The sequence below is a fragment of the Nothobranchius furzeri genome, chromosome 12 (genome assembly GCF_043380555.1).
Source record: "Nothobranchius furzeri strain GRZ-AD chromosome 12, NfurGRZ-RIMD1, whole genome shotgun sequence".
In the NCBI taxonomy this organism is placed as follows: Eukaryota; Metazoa; Chordata; class Actinopteri; order Cyprinodontiformes; family Nothobranchiidae; genus Nothobranchius; species Nothobranchius furzeri.
In genome coordinates, this window is record NC_091752.1 from 50,002,239 (window position 1) to 50,022,280 (window position 20,042).

At 38.5% G+C, this 20,042-nt stretch overlaps 1 protein-coding gene across 1 annotated transcript in view; it reads left to right on the forward strand.

Moving 5' to 3' along the window:
- LOC107376702 (alpha-1,6-mannosylglycoprotein 6-beta-N-acetylglucosaminyltransferase B) overlaps nt 1-20,042 on the forward strand; it is a 154,357-nt gene that overhangs the window by 108,957 nt on the left and 25,358 nt on the right. The window contains exons 9-12 of the mRNA XM_015945961.3: nt 5,617-5,748; nt 7,136-7,269; nt 8,819-8,949; nt 11,444-11,449. Coding sequence (XP_015801447.3) covers nt 5,617-5,748; nt 7,136-7,269; nt 8,819-8,949; nt 11,444-11,449 — 403 coding nt within the window. The remainder of the gene's footprint in view (nt 1-5,616; nt 5,749-7,135; nt 7,270-8,818; nt 8,950-11,443; nt 11,450-20,042) is intronic.

The window sequence follows — 20,042 nt, forward strand, 5'->3', positions numbered from 1 at the left end:
AAAGCGTGTATATTCCAGGCCTTAGTAGTTGTGATTTATTAATGACACATACTCTTAGCTAGTTCACTCAGGGAAAACAAGATGGCTGCCAAGTAGGTGTGGTGAGATTGCTGGGCTCTACTAATATAAGAATATCAGCAAAATAAGATAACATCCACCTTTTCTAAGCTTGCTTTTTGTGGCTTAAGTAATTAGAAACCTTTGGCTTAAACCGTTTTTGAGCTAGATGAAGTATTGAACATTTTTTCGACACATGAAGTGTTGGACTTTTTTTCGGCACGTTTCAACCAGCTGGGGATCTGACAACACCATAAAGTCATTAACCATCCAAGGAAACTGTTTGGAACAATGATGTCTATGGAGAATCTGGTCCAAGATATGGAGGAGATAAAAAAGTCCTTGAATTTCATGTCACATTAGATAACTTAAGTGGCAAAACAGCAGAGCGGCCTACAGGAGGTATTGAAAGAAGTCAAGCAACTTAAGGCTTTAATACAAGAAAAGGACAAAAAAATTGAACTGCTTGAACGGAGGGTTGACGAGTTGGAGCAACATTCAAGGCTGGATGATCTCTTGATATCAGGGCTGGAGATACACCGTACCTATGCACAGGCCGCAGCCTGTGACAGGGGAAAATACATTGAAATCACTGCTACTCATTCTCCAGGTTCTCCTTCACTTGAGGATCAGGTGATCAAATTTTTCAACAGCAAAGATATTGCAGTATCCAGTATAGACATTGTGGCTTGTCACTCATTGGCTCAATAGCATAGTAAAACATCAACCATTGTGATCAGGCTTGCCAGTAGAAAATGGAAAATGGAGGTGCTGAGGAATGCAAAAAAAATAAAGGGTACAAGTGTATATGTGAATGAGCATCTTACGAAAAGAAACTCAGAAATCGCAAGGCAAGCAAGGATCCTGAGAAAAGAAAAGAAGATCCATGACACTTGGACAAGAAACTGCAAAGTACTGATAAAGCTAAATGGTCCCCCGGAGCAGGCAAAAGTGATGGTCATCAAAGATATTAAAGAACTTGATCAATACAAATGACATACGTCTGCTGTGGATCACCAAGGATGAACAAGATGAAGACAACCAACTACACGCATGGATGATAAGCTTATGCTTCTTCCTGCTCCTTTTTGAACATGAAGGTTATTAGTTGTGACTGCTCGTTTTCTTTTTCTGTTTGTTTTGAGGTAATTATTTGTCTCTTTGAATTCTACGTTGTTGTACTTTTTTTTGTGTTCAAAATAAAGATTTCAATCAATCAATCAATGATACAACAAGAAGATATATGAAGAATCTGGATTATTCAACTCTCAATACAGTAAGAACAGAAACTGGTAATTCAAGTTATGAAAAATTACAATTGCAAAGGTTTGGCTACACAGAATATAAACTACAGGATATGCAGGACGACATTGATCCAGATAACAATTTTTACACTAGAGTACAAAATCATTGTGAATACTATACTGAAGACCAGTTTGAACATATTGTCACTATAAAAGGTAAATTATCTGTTATACATTTCAATTGTAGAAGTCTGAATTCAAATTTTGTGAAGATTATGCAATGTTTGAAGCAATCAAATCATCAATTTACTGTAATAGCAATCTCTGAGACATGGCTCCAGGAAGGGAGGATGTCTATGTTTCAAATTGAAGGATATAATATGTTTTCCACAAGTAGAGATTGCAAAAAAGGTGGGGGTGTGGCTTTGTATATTGATAAAAACTTTCAAAGTAGATTGGTGGGTGATATGACATTAGTTATGGATAACATTATGGAGTGTGTATCTGTGGAAATACAAATGGAGAAGTCTAAGAATGTGTTAGTCTGTTGTATGCATAGGAAACCAGGATCTTGTGTTGAAATGTTTAAAGAAAAAATAGTTGATATGTATGATGATATAATCAATAGAAAACTGTGTTTTGTCTGTGGGGATTTTAACATTGACCTGTTGAGTCCTCAAATGCAAAATGCAAATACAGATTTGATTAATTCTATGTTTAGTCTGGGACTGTATCCACTAATAACTCGGCCAACTCGAATTACAAGAACTAGTGTGACACTGATCGACAATATTTTTACAAATTTTCTTGAAAATGATGTGTTAAGTGGTCTTGTAATTACCGATATGTCTGATCATTTACCGGTTTTCACAGTTGTACAAAGGACAACTGTAACTACTCAAAGTGAATCTGTGGTTGTTACAAGGCTAAAAAGTCAAGAAGCAGTAAATTCATTTAAAACCGACTTAATGGAACAAAATTGGGAGGAGGTTTATGTGGAAGATGTTAATATGGCTTATGGAAAAAAAAGTTTAATATTGCAACTTCTCTTTATGAAAAAAACTGTCCATTGATTTATAAGGTGGATAAGAATAAATATGCTAAAAAGCCGTGCATAACTAAGGGGATTCAGAAGGCTTGCAGAAAAAAATAGCTGTATAAAGACTTTTTAAAGAAAAGAACGGAGGAAGCAGAACGGAATTACAAGATATACAAGAATAAATTAATAAGTATTATGAGATCTAGTAAAAGAAATTATTATAGCAAATTGTTGGAAGGAAATAAATCTAACATTAAAAATACGTGGCACATATTAAATGATGTAATAAAAAAGGGTAGTGGCACCAATAGGCTTCCAAATATTTTTCTAACAAAAGACAATCAAGAAATTTATCAGTCTAAAGAAATAGCTAATGAATTCAAAAAGTATTTTACTGAAATTGGGCCAAATTTGGCAAAGGATATATCAAAAACTAAATTAGATGTTGATGCTGAGTAAAGTAACAAATTTAGATAGAACCATATTTATTCAAGGCACACATGAAAATGAAGTTATAACAGTTGTTAAAAAATTTAAAAGTAAGAAGTCAGCAGATTCACATGGATTTGATATGTCTGTTGTAAAAGAAATCATTGAGATTATAGCCAAACCACTTACACATATTTGTAACCAGTCTCTCCAATCAGGAAGATTTCCTGAAAGGATGAAGGTTGCAAAAGTCATTCCTATCTATAAGGCTGGAGACAAACATGACTTTTCTAATTATAGACCAATTTCTATTTATCTCAGTTCTCCAAAATACTAGAAACAATATTTCATAAAAGATTGTATGACTTTATTGAGCATCATGATATTCTTTCTGAACAGCAATATGGTTTTAGACGTGATCGGACAACTTCTCTGGCAATTGTTGATCTAGTGGAGAAAATATCTGATGCAACTGACAACAAACAATATGCTGTTGGGGTGTTCTTAGACCTGACCAAAGCTTTTGATACTGTCAATCATGACTTATTAATTAAAAAAAAATGGTGTAGATATGGCATCAAGGGTGTTGTCTATGACTGGATTAAGAGTTATTTAGAGAACAGACTCCAATATGTCCACATTAACAACACTGATTCACAGCTACTGACAGTGACCACCGGTATCCCACAGGGGTCAGTGTTAGGTCCCTTGTTGTTTATTCTTTATATTAATGACATATGTTTAGTTTCTAAAACATTGCATTTCATATTATTTGCAGATGATACTAATGTTCTAAGTTTTGGGAAAGATTTAATAACATTAATGGACAAGGTTGAGAAAGAATTAAATGCATGAAAGTGTTGGTTTAACTTAAATAAATTAACTTTAAATTTAAATAAAACAAAATGTATCATATTTACTAATAGAGCAATTACAGTGGATACACATCTCAAAATAAATAATACAGAAATTGAAAGAGTGAATGAAATAACATTTCTTGGCGTAACCATAGAAAAAAGTTAAGTTTGAAACCGCACATTGACACAATTAAAGCAAAGTTATCTAAATCATTAGCAGTTCTCTATAAATTTAAAGAATTTTTAGATGAAAAAGCTTTATATCTTTTGTATTGTTCTTTAATTCTGCCTTATTTCATGTATTGTGTTGAAGTGTGGGGAAATACCTACGAAACCCACTTAAAGCCTTTGTTTGTAATTCAGAAGAGAGTAATTTGACTTGTAAATAAAGCAGCTTGTAGAGAGCATACACATTTACTTTTTACTCGTTTTAAAGTTAAGAGAATTAGTTACATTAAGAACTGCACAATTTATGTATAAAGTGATGAATAATTTGATGCCAAAACAAATTCAGTATCTGTTCCAGATCAGAGAGAGTGTTTATGATCTCAGAGGGTATAAAATGTTTAGAAAGCCTAAAGTAAGAACTAAAATGAAACAGCTTTGTATTTCTTGTGTTGGGGTTGATGTGTGGAATAAATTAGACCATGAGCAAAAAGATTGTTCAACAATGGTAAAGTTTAAGGGTATGTTTAAATCAAATGTGATTAAATATTATGAATCAAGTCAATGAAAAAATGAATAAAATATTAAAGGTCATTATTTTTTATAAAGCAAGAATGGGGATTTGAATATATTCCCATACATTTCAAATAAGATGTAAAAATTATGGAATTGGTATGCTATTCTAAAATTTTGTTTAAGTTCAAAGGGTTGGGGGGGTTGGGCTTATAAGCTTATGCTTCTGCCTGCACTCATTCTTAGCATTGTGTAAGTTGTGTGTTTGCTTGTAAACCTGCAAGTTTTTTTGTTATACTATTTTATTGTACCATTGATTTTAATTTCTCATTTAATTTCTCATTACTCATTGAGTGCTAACAGATAGCATTTAGCCAGAAAACCAATAATATTTTGTCAGCATAGATAAAAAGTCTGCCATGACATGAAGGTTGTGTTTCCTAAAGCCTTACCCTGATTGGTCATGTTTTGCCTAGACATTGCAAACAAGGTGATTCTACGTACTGTAGCTGCTATTTCTGGGAATCTGTCTGTGATCTTTTTTTGGACTGCACCAAGTAAATTTAAATCTTTTACAACACAGAAATGCAAGAACACACAGAGCTAAAACATTTGCAAAGGAGGGCTAATTACTACTTTAATTCTTGTAAAGAGTACTGTATCAAACAGAAGAAGACCACATACAGAGGACACTTCTGGCACATCAGAAGCATTTTATTCTGCCTGCTGGTACGACAGCAAAGGCAGATCCTGCTAAAATAATTCAGAAAAACAACCGTCTTTCTGACAGCACCAACTTCACATGTAAAGGTGCCGTGAGTGCTCAGCCAATATGGGACTCTGTGTGTGCGAGTCTAAACATGTGATGCAGACAAACTGGGTGACTCCCCATTGTGAGGAAACGTTCGCTGGCAGTGCTGGCTTGTGTGACTCTGCTGTCTCGCTGAGAGCGCTGACACGCTTCATGATGTCATTTCATCCCGGCTTTGTATTCTGGCTCTCTCACGACTGTTCTAAACTCATGAATATCTCATTGCTGCTGGATTTTAAATTTCCTTCCCCTGATCTGATCCACCTGCACACATTTATTATTTATTAACTTATTTCTGGAACCAATCTATGCCACTTTTAAAATGTTTTTATGTGTCAAGAAAAGCAGGAGCGAGATAGATAAACACAAATATTACAGATGCTGCTACTGCTCCCTGTCTCCTGCAAAGGCCTGGTTTCATGCTTGTTTCCATCAGAGTGAAGGTTCTGACTTGCATATCAGGTGCTCTCTGAAGCTCAGTGACGTTTGACCTGTGTGCAGGTTTCTAGGTGTCCCTCCTGGAAGAGGAAGCTGCCCCCTGACAGGACCTTTGCCCTTTGACCTCATCTACACAGACTACCATGGCTTGCGGCAAATGAAGCATCACATGGGTCTTTCTCTACGGAAGCACAAGTCAGTTCATTTCTCTTACTGTCTTCATCTTGTGAAAAGCTGATGTCCATCAACTTCTGAGACTGTCCCTTTTGGCATTTTCTGTGGTGTACAACTCTAGCCTGGCATGCCAGACTCCTCCTCTGTTTACTTCTTCACAGAGAAAGGGTCTGGGAACTCCCTCATTCAAATAACCCCACCCCCTGAGAATTCTAACTGAGCCAATCAGCACTGAGCAGCGTACGTCACACACCACAACGCTGAGTTTGTCATAAACGTGGCGACTGAAGCGGAGTTCGCTGCGGCTCTTTCCTTTGTCCTAAACGACTTGGACACAACTTTAAAGCCGCAACAAGTAGAAGCGCTAAAAGCATTTCATCTAAAAAAAAATGTTAGCGCCGTTGCCAGATGCCTTTTTTTTTCTACAGCTAAAAAACTACAATGTCACGTGGTACAGTCGGCATTTCTGATTGGTTATTTTTGAGCTGGCTAGTCCCACCTCTCATCTGCCTTTCTACCTGAGAGTTACCAGACTCTTTCTCTGTGCAGACTGAAACAGAGGACGAGTCTGGCCAGCCAGGCTAGCAGAATTCAACAAGCACTGGCTTATATAGAGATTCCAACATGGCCTCCCCAAAAGAGTTCCCCAGGGTCATCAATAATAAATTTAGCAGAGTTTGGGTTCAAAACAAAATTTTGCACAAACACTACCAAGAAATTTTGCACACAAATCATTGAATCTTTTGAAATGTTACAGTTTTAAAGTAAGAATCAATGCGTTTTTCTTATTATCAACTTTAATGCGTGTAGTGTTGTATTTTAGAGAATTAAAGGTGGAATGTGGAACACCAAAGCGACATTTACTGTGTGGAGGTTGTAGTTGCAACAATAAAACAAGGTGTTGGGATACCAGGTTCACGGCCGATACGTGGGATGTTTTATTTGGGTCCATCTGTTGTAGGCTTCACCGTAACTCACTCTGGTTTTAGATCTTTTATGGTCGCTCCTTTTCTGAGAAGGATAACGACATCTTCTGGGCTCAAAAGCAGCTGCTTGACTTTCCGAGCCTGCCATTTTTCACAGGGCCCGCCTCGCTGTGCCGAGCGGAAGTTTGGCAATCCGCAATGGTGCCCTCTATTGGCTGGTAGATGTAAACACAAACCCAGTGTCGTGCACGTGAAAATAAATTAAAATTAAGCTTTTAAAGGAAAAACTGAAACGTCATTCTGCACACCTCTAACACCCCTTGGAGGTATTGTTTTTAAAAAAAATACCTTTTTAAAATGTTCCATATTCAAGCTTTAAAACTGTTAAACAACTTTTCTTAAGAGTTTGCTGTAGATTATTTTAGTGAGAAAAAGAAGTACCTCTTTCTACCAAAGTTGAGCCTTTTGTCATTTTGTCTCAGGTGCCACATCCGAGTGATCGACACCTTTGGTACGGAGCCTGCTTACAACCACGAGGAGTACGCCACTCGTCACGGCTACAGAACCAACTGGGGCTACTGGAACCTCCACGGCCAGCAGTACATGACCATGTTCCGTATGTGGAGTCTAATTTCGTGTTTCAAGCTTGCATTCCCTCGTTGAGGTTGACAGAATTTACCCTTAGTTCTCATTAGCTGTGCGAGACCGTAAGTCAAAGAGTTGCTCTGATGTGTGTGTGTGTGCGTGTGTGTGTGTGTGTGTGTGTGTGTGTGTGTGTGTGTGTGTGTGTGTGTGTGTGTGTGTGTGTGTGTGTGTGTGTGTGTGTGTGTGTGTGTGTGTGTGTGTGTGTGTGTGTGTGTGTGTGTGTGTGGACAGGTGTAAGAGCTGATTTGTGTGGCTGAAAAAGAGAAGCAGATGGTTTAGTTTTAGTGACGCCTTCAGAAGCAACCACACAGCTGTTCCTGCAAAGATGTCTGCAGCTTCATACGACTGGCCAAGCAATGCTACTCTGTCTTAAACACACACACACACACACACACACACACACACACACACACACACACACACACACACACACACACACACACACACTCACACACACGCACACATGCTCACACACACACACACACGCAAATACACACATGCAAGCATGCACACAGGCACACGCACACTTGCACGCAATCACATACACTCTCACATGCAAACACATATACTCTTACATGTCTGCACATACACACACAAACACACCTGCACACATACACATGCATGCATGCACACACAGACACGCATGCAAAAATACACAAACACATACACATGCATGCATGCAAAAATGCACACACACACACACACGCACACACACACACACACACACACACAAACACACACATGCATGCATATACAAACACCTACACATGCATACATGCAAACATGCACACACACACACACACACACACACACACACACACACACACAAACACACACACACACACACACACACAAACACACACACGCATGCATGCATATACAAACACCTACACATGCATACATGCAAACATGCACACACACACACACACACACACACACACACACACACACACACACACACATATGCATACATACACAAACACATACACGTGCAGACACATGCATACACACACACATGAACATATGGTATATAGACATGCGCGCGCACAAACGCATACACACAATAGTAATAAAACACAATGAAGTCAGTGAAACTGGTTGAAAACGGGACTGTGTTTAGTCTAAATTTATTTATTGATTCCAATTATTACAAAGTCCACCAAAAACTGAAAACAATTTATTTTCCTCTTTGAACATCAACAATGAGGCAGATTTTCTTGCTTTGCTAAAATTATATGTTTTGGCACTTTCTGAAACCTGAAAGCTGTGTCACTTTGATCAAAAAACATAAAAAGTCTCCTTATTTCAAGTAAATAAACCTCTCTTACAATCCACCAAATGAAATGGCTCACAAAAGTTACGACCTTCAGCTCTTTAGAATCAGCCCCTTCTCCTTTTTATTCTATTTTATTTGTTGTTGCAGCAGCCTGGATTATCACAACATCTCCTTTATTTATTGAGTCATGAAAATAGATTTGGAGCCACATATATAATTTTTCCTCCCTGTTTGTCCTTGGCAGCCCACACTCCAGACAACTCCTTTATGGGTTTTGTGGCCGAGGAGCTGAATGAGACTGAGAGGCTTTTCATTCAGAGGGACAAAGTCAACAACATGGCTGTGGTGTATGGTAAAGACGCCAGCATGTGGAAGGTGATCATCATTCCTCAAAGGTTTCAAAGCTATAAATCAGTTATTGTTTGGCATAATTGTGATTTATTTTAGCCTTCTCAAACACGCCTTCTCAAGTGCCCTTCACTGAAATTTTATTTCTGATTATAAGTCAGGTCACTTTGAGTTTTTCCTGCAGGCTGAACATAAAAATATTCTCTTACACCTATCTCCTTCATTATCGTGCGTTCCAGTTGTCCTCGGAAACTCAGAATTTCCGAGGAGGAAATGACGTAACGGGCTCGTTTTGCGTTCCAGCTTCAAAACGGGAAAAAATGGATGCAGCCTGTGTTGTTGAGTACTAAACCAAAAGAATTATGTAACCAAGTATTCTCCACGTCAAAATAATAGTGACACGCATGCCCTTCGACAGTTGCCACATACAACCAGAAAAATATTGCAAATTAAAAGTAAAAATACCAGAAAAAGTAAAAACCATAAACAATGATCAATTTTGGCATCAATAGTAATTTTTTCGACAACATAACTAATAATAACAACAATAAACAACTTACTGGTGCTGTTAAATAGCAAAAAGAAAGAAAACAGAACATACACAGTAAATGAGAAAAAGACGACAACTACTTCCTGGTATCACTGGGCGCAGCCATCTTTAAATTTCGGGTCTCGGGGTCCTCTGAAACCTATGAGCTTGTAGCTCAGAATTCCGAGTTCATTGCGTCATTTCCGGCTAACGAATCTCAGAAAAATGAGTTCCAAGGACAACCAGAATGCACCATTAGCTTCTGATAGAAACACTAGGATTTGAAAAGCCTGACAGACCTACATCACATTGCCACTTAGCGTTCAGGGACTCACCCATCTTGACTCAAGACTGGGAAGACTGTTGTTAGATTAGCGTCCAGAGAAAGCCTATGCTAGCAGAAGCTAACCATTAGAATTAGCAACTCCACTACACAGCAGAACTCCTTCTGGCTGGAGTTATTGGTGAAGATGAAACATCCACGTTGCAAAGCAAACAGAGTCAGATGTAGAGATGTCCAAATATCAGGAAATAAGAGTCCAAATCCTGCTATGTGGCCCAAGAAGAAGAAGAAGAAGTTTCTCTACTTTTCACAGACACAAGTCACAACGTGCTCCACAGACAAAAACAAACAGAGTTTCAGTAAAACATTAAATACCAAAGCTAGAAAACAGCAATACCTTTAATTGCTCGTTCCCGACCAGGGGTGCAAATGCGTAGGGTGTCCCTATTCTCAAGTGCGGAAGGTGACCACGCCCCTTTTGCACACTTGATCCACACCTTGGCCAAGTCCGCACTAAGAGTAAGATTTATTGTAAACAGCAATGAATGTAGATTAAGTCAAATAGTTGTTTGAAAGTTGTTAATGACATTTTTGTAAAAGTAGCACAAACAGCAACGGGCATGCCAGCATGCGTCGTGGCCGGTGACGCGGCTCTCCCTATCCCAATTCAGCACACCTGAAGCTTTACTGCGCACCTCCTCTAAGTGCACTTCACAGAAGGGCGCAGTGCGAATATTGGGATTGGGCCTTTGAAGCTATTTTCTCCTCCAGCTGACTTGTACTTCCTGTTTCAGGCACATCTGAGCTCTTTTCCCCAGATTACGACTTACGACTAGAGACTACTGCCAATGTATTGATTAAGCGAGCGGTCCACACCTCTAACATTTGGCAGCAGTTGATATTTACTGTAAAATCCAGCATCTTTGCTGTTTTTGAAGAAGCTCTGTTGTTCTTGGTGCTTATTTAGTCAAACAAATGTATATTTTAAGAAATTACATATTTGGGCATAATATTTTTAGGACATTAAACACGGGACTCAGGAAACTCAGTGGAGACCCTGAGACTAACTCGTGATTAGCAAAATAATAGTATGGTCCCACCTCTGCTTCTAACCCTGCGGGTGCACCGACCGAACGTGTTAAATATTCATGAGAAAACTTCTAAATATGACTTTCAGTAGCTGTGAAACACCCACAGCAACACATTCCTCCTCCAAGAATCTGGTCTCAAGCGTAATGCTATAAGAACGGCATTTGTTTAGGTAAATTTCCCCTCCAAGCTCCTGCCAAGGTTTCTCACTTCTGCTGTAGCTTTGAAGAGCTCGGCCGAACCTCCCCGAAGGTTTGTTTCGCTTGAATCTGGCTACAGCTTTGTTCCTACACAGTCAAAGCACTCCACGTTTCACACAGCAACCTGAGCTGCAGTGTAACATTTGTGAATCTGAGTTTTCCGAGTGAGAATCCAATAGCGTTGGCGTTTCTGTGGATGCTCGCGGCGCAGGGAGAACACTCCCTGCTGAGGTTGTCTTCTACATTCATTTTGAGGTCCACACTAAAAATCTGCTATAAAAAAAGACAAATGTCAAATATTGTTCGAACAAAGTTTGTTTCCCTCTCTGCATCAAGCCCGTTTGATTTACTTCTGTCTTCTTCTCTTTTCAATTTGCACTTCTCTTTGGTGACGTCATGCTGATTGATGGATCCACACAGCTTCAAGTAAGTTTCTCTGGTTTATTGATTCTCCAAAAGCCGAACCAGGTGTTACTTTACTTTTTGTTGCTTGAAAAATATGCAATCCTTTCTGCAGAAGTTGCAGTATATGCTTCAGTCAAATTGTCTAAGTGCAGGAATGTTTTTTTTTATGCAAATACATTAAATAAGTTGTAAGACACCAGTTCAACGTACTCTGCAACCCTTTGAGCACCCATGTTTGTTGGAAAAACACCAAAGTTTTCCATTCAGCTGGCTTCAAGTTACAATTTTCACATGCAAAAATTTTATTACCATATTCCCTTGAGACAATAAAACAAAGAAACACCCAGCCTGTATGATTTTAATGCATTTATGTAAAATGATGTGGATTTAATGTATGTGGGGCAGCAGTAGCTCAACAGGTTGAGCGGGTTGTCCAGTAATCGGAAGGTTGCAGGTTCGATCCCGGCTTCGGACAGAGAACTCTGCTGTTGTGTCCTTGGGCAAGACACTTAAGCCACCTTGCCTGCTGGTGGTGGTCGGAGGGTCAGGTAGCGCCTGTGCTCGGCAGCATCGCCTCTGTCAGTGCGCCCCAGGGCAGCTGTGGCTACATCGTAGCTCATCACCATCAGTGTGTGAATGTGTGTGTGAATGGATGAATGATACACTGTAAAGAGCTTTGGAGTCCTTACTCTGAGAGGTGCTATGCAAGTGTGGGTCATTTATCATTTAAATTCATCTTGTTGCATTAGAGCAGGCATGGGGAACCCTGGTCCTCGAGGGCCAGTGTCCTGCATGTCTTTGCTCCAACACTTCTGATTCAGCAGCTGACTCCCCTGTTCAGCAGCTCATCAGGCTCTGCAGAAATCTGGTAATCACCTGCTGATTTAAATCAGGTGTGTTGAAGCAGGGTTGAAACTTAAATATGCTGGATGGCGGCCCTCGATGGACCAGGGTTCCCCACCCCTGCATTAGAGTCTCAGATGCCATAATGATGATGATGATGACGATGATGATGATGGTGGTGGTGGTGGTTGTTCAGGCTGCTCTAGCTCATTAGATCTGCTTCTGTTGCCACATTTCCATCATCACCTGTGGGCTTTTTATTTTTATTTTTTTGTCTTTGCTCCTTTTAAGTGGCTGTTTGAACAGTTCAGTTCAGCTCATCAAACTGCTGCAGCAGAAGTGGTGTTGTAGTATGAATTAAACAAGAAAAGACAATTATTGCATTAACAGGATCATTGCAATCAGCCCATGTAAACATTTTTAAACTTAGACATTAATGAACCCTCACACCGGGTGTCATTAAAAAACAATCTTTTCACTGGTTTTCAACACCTACAGCGTGAGTACCCCCTACCCACATTTCCCTGTTGTAGGTGGACTGGGGCATCCAGCAGCAGCTGTTGTGGGTCTTGTAGTTCTTAGAAACAGCCATCTGCTTCTTTACACGTTTTTCTTGTCTGAAGCATTTTAACAAAACAAGGTGAAAAATACGACTGATTGATCTCTGAACCTCAGAATCCAGGAAGATCCGAGTGGTTTTACATGCGGTTGTGGATCACTAAACCAGCTCTTTACCTTTGCAAGGCGTGCATGGGGGTTTGCCTAACAATATTTTCTTGACGTTTATGAGCTTTGTAGTGTCTTGTTAGCCTAGAAAGTCCTCCTAAGTAGATATTGTAATGATAATAGAGGGTAAATTGGGTTAAGTAAATTGCTTGAAAAGCTATTTATATTATTACCACTACTTGTGACCAATAAGTGGTGATACTCTATTTAACTAGAATGTCACCTGCTTGGTCTTATTGTTTTAGTCAGAAGATTCTAAGATTCTTTTATTCATTGAGGGATCGTACACACTTCGCTTTGACTCAAGAAACAGTCAGGTTTATAAACAAAGTAAGAATTTGTTTGCAAACACTTAAGACTTGACAAATTGTTTAAACTATTATTTACTGTGAGTGGATACAAACTAAAGGATAGTCTGGAACCTATGTGTGAGTATAATGTATTCAGAATCTCTGTTCTCAGAGCTGAGTTCTGGATATAAAAGAATTTGGTTTGTGTTAAGCTATAAGTTGTTATTATCAAAACCACATGCAGATGCTATCTCGCTGTGCTCTACCTCACCCGTTTGGAGACCCCGTTTGGATCCGAGATGTCCAGGAGCCGACGACCCTACTGCACCTGGTTCGTAGAGAAACCTCGATGCGACCAAATCAGTCCTCAGATGTCTCCGGGTCACAACGATAGATGAAACCGAGCGTCTTAAAAATAACTCTGAAGGAGTTTTGAGTCAGCTTTGTTCTGCAGGAAACTCTCTTGTTATTTCAGCTTCGCAGGTGCGAAAAAGGTTTTAAGGTTTTGACACTGTGTCAAAATCCTTGTGTTTAAAGAGGTTATGCAAAAGATGGCCGGTCTAAAGCTTTCTCTCGAACTGGAGAGGAACCAGAGTGGACTGGTTTTACATATTGATGTTATCATTGAATAGCCAACCACAGGTTGACAAGTTGAGGATATTACCAAGCTTCTCAGAGACACACCCTCTTCGATGGAGACTCTGAATCTAGGCAAAAGGTTAACTTATGTGTCATGCATTAACTTAACTTTACTTGTGAGTGCAAATGTTATGACCTCGTCAAGTAAACATACTAATCATATGTCATTAAACACAAATCAATGAAACATTTCATTATTTATAATTAGCAATAGCAAAAGTTCAGGTAATGATTATTTTTAATTATAAAATCTTCTTGCATCTGGGAGTAAAGGAGTTTATTTCTCTGTGAGGGACCTTGGAGGAGAAAATGTTTATTGTTTATCATTTATTATCTCTGCAGTCCTGCTGGTGTGAGGAAGTAGGCTCTGGTTAAAGGGACTACATGCAGACTTCGAGTCTCCTGTTAGGGGAAAAGATTTTAGGAAGTGTCATAACCGGGGTAAGTTGACCTGGCTGTGCATTTGACCTGTGGGATCTCAAAATAAGGCCATTTCGTGACGTTACAATATACAGTCAGGCGATTAACCATAAAGCTCAGCCATAGTGGCAGATTATACGGTTGTCTTTCAAACTATCTCCACATGCTATTGGACAGCGATAGGACCAGAGTGACCAACAACGTGACATAAGTCATTGTCATTCAACAAGGCAGTCCACCACACACCGTTGAAGATGAAGAAGCAAATGCATTCTCTTTCTAAATAAAGAACTTAAGTACCTCTATCTGCTCATTCCTTAAAGAAAATTCCAAGTCAAAATCATCCAAAGTCCTAAACTATATATTTGTGGTTTGTCTTCATCGCAGTGCTGGCACTAAGCCTGCCCAAGATCTCTCTACAAACATAGAGCACTGTGATTGGCTAGTCACAAAACTGTTAGGGCCAATGGTAGACATGCTGAAGCTCCAATGGAGCGTGGCTAGACCGACCTGCAGAGCAAATTTCGTTTGCTACTTCTAAGGTTTGTCTAGCTTTCTAGGCTAGTTTCCCGCTCTTTTTTCAGAAATATGATGCTCTGAATGTTTTATTAGGACCACTAAGATCATGTGTTACTGAAGCGAGAATTTCGTTTGCAGGACAGATTATAATTCAGATTTGTTTCCAGTAAATGTTGGACTCTAGGGTGACTTTTTGTCTCTGATTCTGTCCAAAACCTGAGTTCTAAGGTTTTGGAAGACTCCAGATTACTCTAATTCTGTTGGCTTCATTCAGCCGGGACCTCCAGTAGACAATGGACTGGTTTGCAGCCAAGTGTGAAGCAGCTGGGATGAAAACCAGCACTTCAAAGTCAAAGGCCATGGTCCTAAGCAGGAGAGGGGTGGATTGCCATCTCTGTTGGGGTTGAGTTTGTCCGTTCGTTCGTTCCGTTTCGTTTTGTTTTGTTTTGTTTATTTCATTCAATCAAGTAAAAGTTACATTAAAACAATTCATGTTCACAAAAAAATCATAAATGAAAAGGAGCAGAAAGAAGCAAAAACTTATATCTGCCCCCTTTTCACATCAAGACATTAGCTGTTCAACTCAAAGAATTTCGTTCATCTAACCCCCACCCCCAACACAAAACAAGTCAGTCAGCCTACTTAAGGTCTTATTACTTCATCATGATACGTTTCACATTTTTTTTAAAATATCAGTTCCTTTTAGATTGTAATTACTTTCTGTTTTTACAAATTTCTTTTGAATATTTATTGGTAGAATCAAGGGCGTCAGTTTGTTTCCAGAATTGCTGGGGACAATAACCATACACTTGAGTGGGGTTTAAAAATTGCTGGGGACAATAAAGTAGGCTAGCACAGGGGTCGGCGGCTCTGGAGCCGCATGCGGCTCTTCCATCCATCTGATGCGGCTCTGTGTTTGTAAAATAATGAATGGATATTTAAATAAAATGCTTTATATTTTACTGCATTAATTTTACATCTGTATGCCAATTCTAAATGTAAAGATTGTCTGCGTAAACCTGAACAGGTCCAACCTGGTCTTACTGTGAGACCGGGTTGACGCGTCACGCTTGTGCGTAATCATAGGCGCTTTATTAGCTGAAGACGATGTGAGATTCTGGGATTCTCCTCAGACGGCTCCTGGATGTGTCGCCACATTGGAGACGGGAACAAGCGCTATTCAGCCAAAGTTTCATAATCAGGGAACATTTTCTAAGTGACAAGTCTCTCTGAGAGACCGGGTTTGGAAAACACTCGCTTCAGTGGGAGGAACCTTCCCACATGCGCTCTGGGTGGCTCTGGGGTTAATCAAGTTTAATTGTTTCTCTTTGCAACAATCTTCACAAGAAGGCAAAACAGTTAAACGGCAGGTTACATATATTTCCATTTGACTGTTTATTTTGACAGATGAACTCAAGGATGTTGCTTGGTTTGAAAGAATTACCCCCACGCACACTGATGCACATGGATGAGCTGACATTTTAATCGTTAACGCACATCGCGGAGGTAAAAGATTCCCATCAGAACATCAGAGCTTTATACTGGACACTGTGTTCAGCGCGGCTCGGAGCGCCCACGGTGGACAGTGAGCTGAAGATCTGAGGGGTTCGCAGCGCAGCGCAGAACCATGGTGCATGCAATGATTTCCTCCCACTGAAGCGGTCTGGAAACCCGGTCTCTCTGAGGGATGTGTCACTTGGAAAAATGTTCTTTTTATGAAATTATGAAACTGGCTGAACAGCGCTTGTTCCCGTCTCTAATATGGAGACGCATGATGCGTAGAGACATTTGATCACGCACAAAGTTCGTGTGGAACAGAAGCGGTCGGGCCACGGCAGGTGAAATGTTCCTAGCCTACATGAAGGGAAACTGTTTAATTGTAACATTAATACGTTACTGGACACGCTGGTCTGGTTGGTTAGACCAGTGTTTGAAGTGGAAAACACACACACACACACACACACACACACACACCAATTAAAATATATGCTGATAGCATGGACTAGAAGACAGGTGATGGTTTACGTATTTAAATGATGATCAGGCTGCTGTAAAATGTAATCTCCATCCACATCCAGACAGAATCATCCTCTATTCTGTCTCTATTTGCTCTGCTCTTGTCTGGGCTGATCAGCTGATGGTGCGCCTAACTAGCGGCTGATGCACATTTTACGCATTTGGAGAGGTGGGCTGGATGCTGTGCGTTTACTGGAAGATGGTTAACGCACGGGTGTAGACTACATATTAATGACAAATGAATGAAAATTAAATTGTGAGTTTTTACTTCATATTTTATAAATAAAAATGACGGGGGAAAACATTTATGACGTCTTTTTAAACTAAATTTTCTAGCGCGACCTGCCTGCTTCACTTAAGTCACTGCTTATTAAGGTCCGTCCAGAATTACTGTGGGAAACGGGTAATAATGGCTCTTTGATGGGAATAGGTTGCCGACCCCTGGATAAGATCTGAGCTGGTAAAACAAAAATCCTCATCAGCAGGCGTTTTTGAAAGTGGGGGGGACACAGCTGCCAATCACAAATTTTGCCGGGGACATGTCCCCGGCGTCCCCGGTTAAAATGACGCCTATGGGTAGAATTCCTTTATGTGCTTGTACATAAGTTTTAATAAATTATATTCTACTAGTTTGTCAAATTTCATTAGGTCTAGTTGTGAAAACATTGGATCAGTATGATCCCTGTATCCACCTCCACTAATAACTCTCACTGCTCTTTTCTGTAAAAGAAAAATTGAATGCCTATATGTTTTGCAGGTACTTCTGCATACTTCGATACAATATGTCAGATATGGAAGAATTAACGAGTTATACAGAATATGCAAAGCTTTTATGTTCAACAATTCCTTCGTCTTTAGTACTGAAATAGCTCAAGATATTTTAATTTTAATATAATTTATGTGAGACTTCCACAATAAGTGTTCGTCAATGATAACACCTAAAAACTCAACTTCTTTTACTTTTTCTATCTCAATTCCTTCAACATTTATTGATGCATCAGCACTTTTTTTACTACTACAAAAAACTATAAACTTAATTTTATCGATATTTAAAGAAAGCCGATTGATATCAAACCATATTTTAATTTTTGTAAATTCATTTTCAACTACATTTAAAACATCTTTTATATTTTCTCCTGAATAAAATAAGGTAGTGTCATCTGCAAATAGTATGCACTTGAATAATTTTGAAACCAAAGCAATATCATTCACGTATAAAAGAAAGAGCAATGGTCCAAAGACCGATCCTTGTGGTACTCCACAACTAATATTATGTATAGAGGATTTTATATTATTAATTTCCACAATTATAAAAATTCTGGACCGATATAAAAAATATAAAATAAATTAATAGCAATAATTAGGAAAAGGAAAAAAGATTATTATGGCGAATTATTGGAAAAGAATAAGGCTAATACAAAGGCTACATGGGGAATAATAAATAGTGTGACGAACAGAAATAAAACTAGATCTAAGGTACCAAATTACTTTGTCAAGGACAATGTAGACATTTATGATGTAAAAGAAATCTCTAATGAATTCAATGATTTTTTTTGTAAATGTAGGGAGGAGTTTGATGGGTCATGACACTTTAATTGAAGACAATTTGAATACAGTAGTAAATAATGTCAGTAGTATTTTCCTTGGCAAAGTAGAAAAAGAGGAAATACGAGAAATTGTAAAAAACTGTGGAAATAAGCGATCAACTGATTGTGAGGATTTGGACATGATGACTGTAAAGACCATAATAGAATCTGTTATTGATCCTTTTACTTATATATGTAATTTGTCACTTTCTACTGGAGTCTTCCCTGATGCTATGAAAATAGCAAAAGTGGTTCCACTGTTTAAGAATGGTGATAAACATAATTTCACAAATTATAGGCCAGTGTCACTACTTCCACAGTTTTCCAAAATACTTGAAAAAGTCTTTGCATCATGGTTGGATAAATTTATTGAAACAAATATGATTTTACATAATGAACAGTATGGATTCAGGACCCAACATTCAACAACAATGGCAATAATGGATTTAACAGAGAAAATATCTGAAGCGATAGACAATGGAGAATACTTTATTAGTGTTTTTATTGACTTAAAGAAAGCTTTTGACATTATCGATCATTCAAGGTTACTGCAAAAATTATATCAGTATGGAACACGAGGGGTTGCTCATCAATGGGTTAGAAGTTATTTAGATAACAGAAAGCAATATGTTCAGATAAATGGCATTACATCAGAGCTACGAAATATTGCTTATGGAGTGCCACAAGACCAAAATTGTTCAACCTGTATATCAATGATTTGGTAAATGTGTCTGACAAACTAGGTTCTGTTTTGTTTGCAGATGATACAACATTGTTTTATTCAGGGTCTGATATAAATGAAGTAACTAATGTGATAAATATTGAACTGATAAAAGTTAAAAACTGGTTTGATGTAAATAAATTAACACTTAATCTTAAAAAAACTAATTTCATTCTATTTAATGACAAAGAAAATATAGACGTAATATTAGAAATCGATAACATGGAAATTCAAAGGGTAAAATAAATCAAATTTTTGGGAGTAATGATTGATGAAGCTCTAAGCTGGAAATCACATATAGGCTGTATAAAAGGTAAAATGGCCAAAGCCATTGCAGTATTATATAGCGTAAAGTTTCTACTTAATAGTGAAGGATTGTTATTACTATACAATGCACTGATTCTGCCATACTTAAATTATTGTGTAGAAATCTGGGGAACTGCATATAGAACGTATACACAACCTTTGTTTGTTTTGCAGAAAAGAGCAATGAGAATTATAGACAACACTCATAGTACAGCTCCATCTAACCCATTATTTATAAAATATAAAGTAATTAAATTTCATGATTTGGTCAACTGGAGAATATTGCATACAATGTATAAAGCAAATAAAGGTACATTGCCAAAGAATATTCAGCATATATTTGAAAGGAGAGATAGCAGTTATTCGTTGAAGGGATTTGAAATCTTCAAAAAACCTAAATTTAGAACAAGAATGAAGAAAATGAGCATATCTGTGAATGGTGTGAAGTTGTGGAATTGCCTGGACAGAGAATGGAAAGAGTCAAGAACTCTAAAAGTGTTCGGTCTACACATTAAATCACATGTGTTGAGTGGATATGACAACGGACA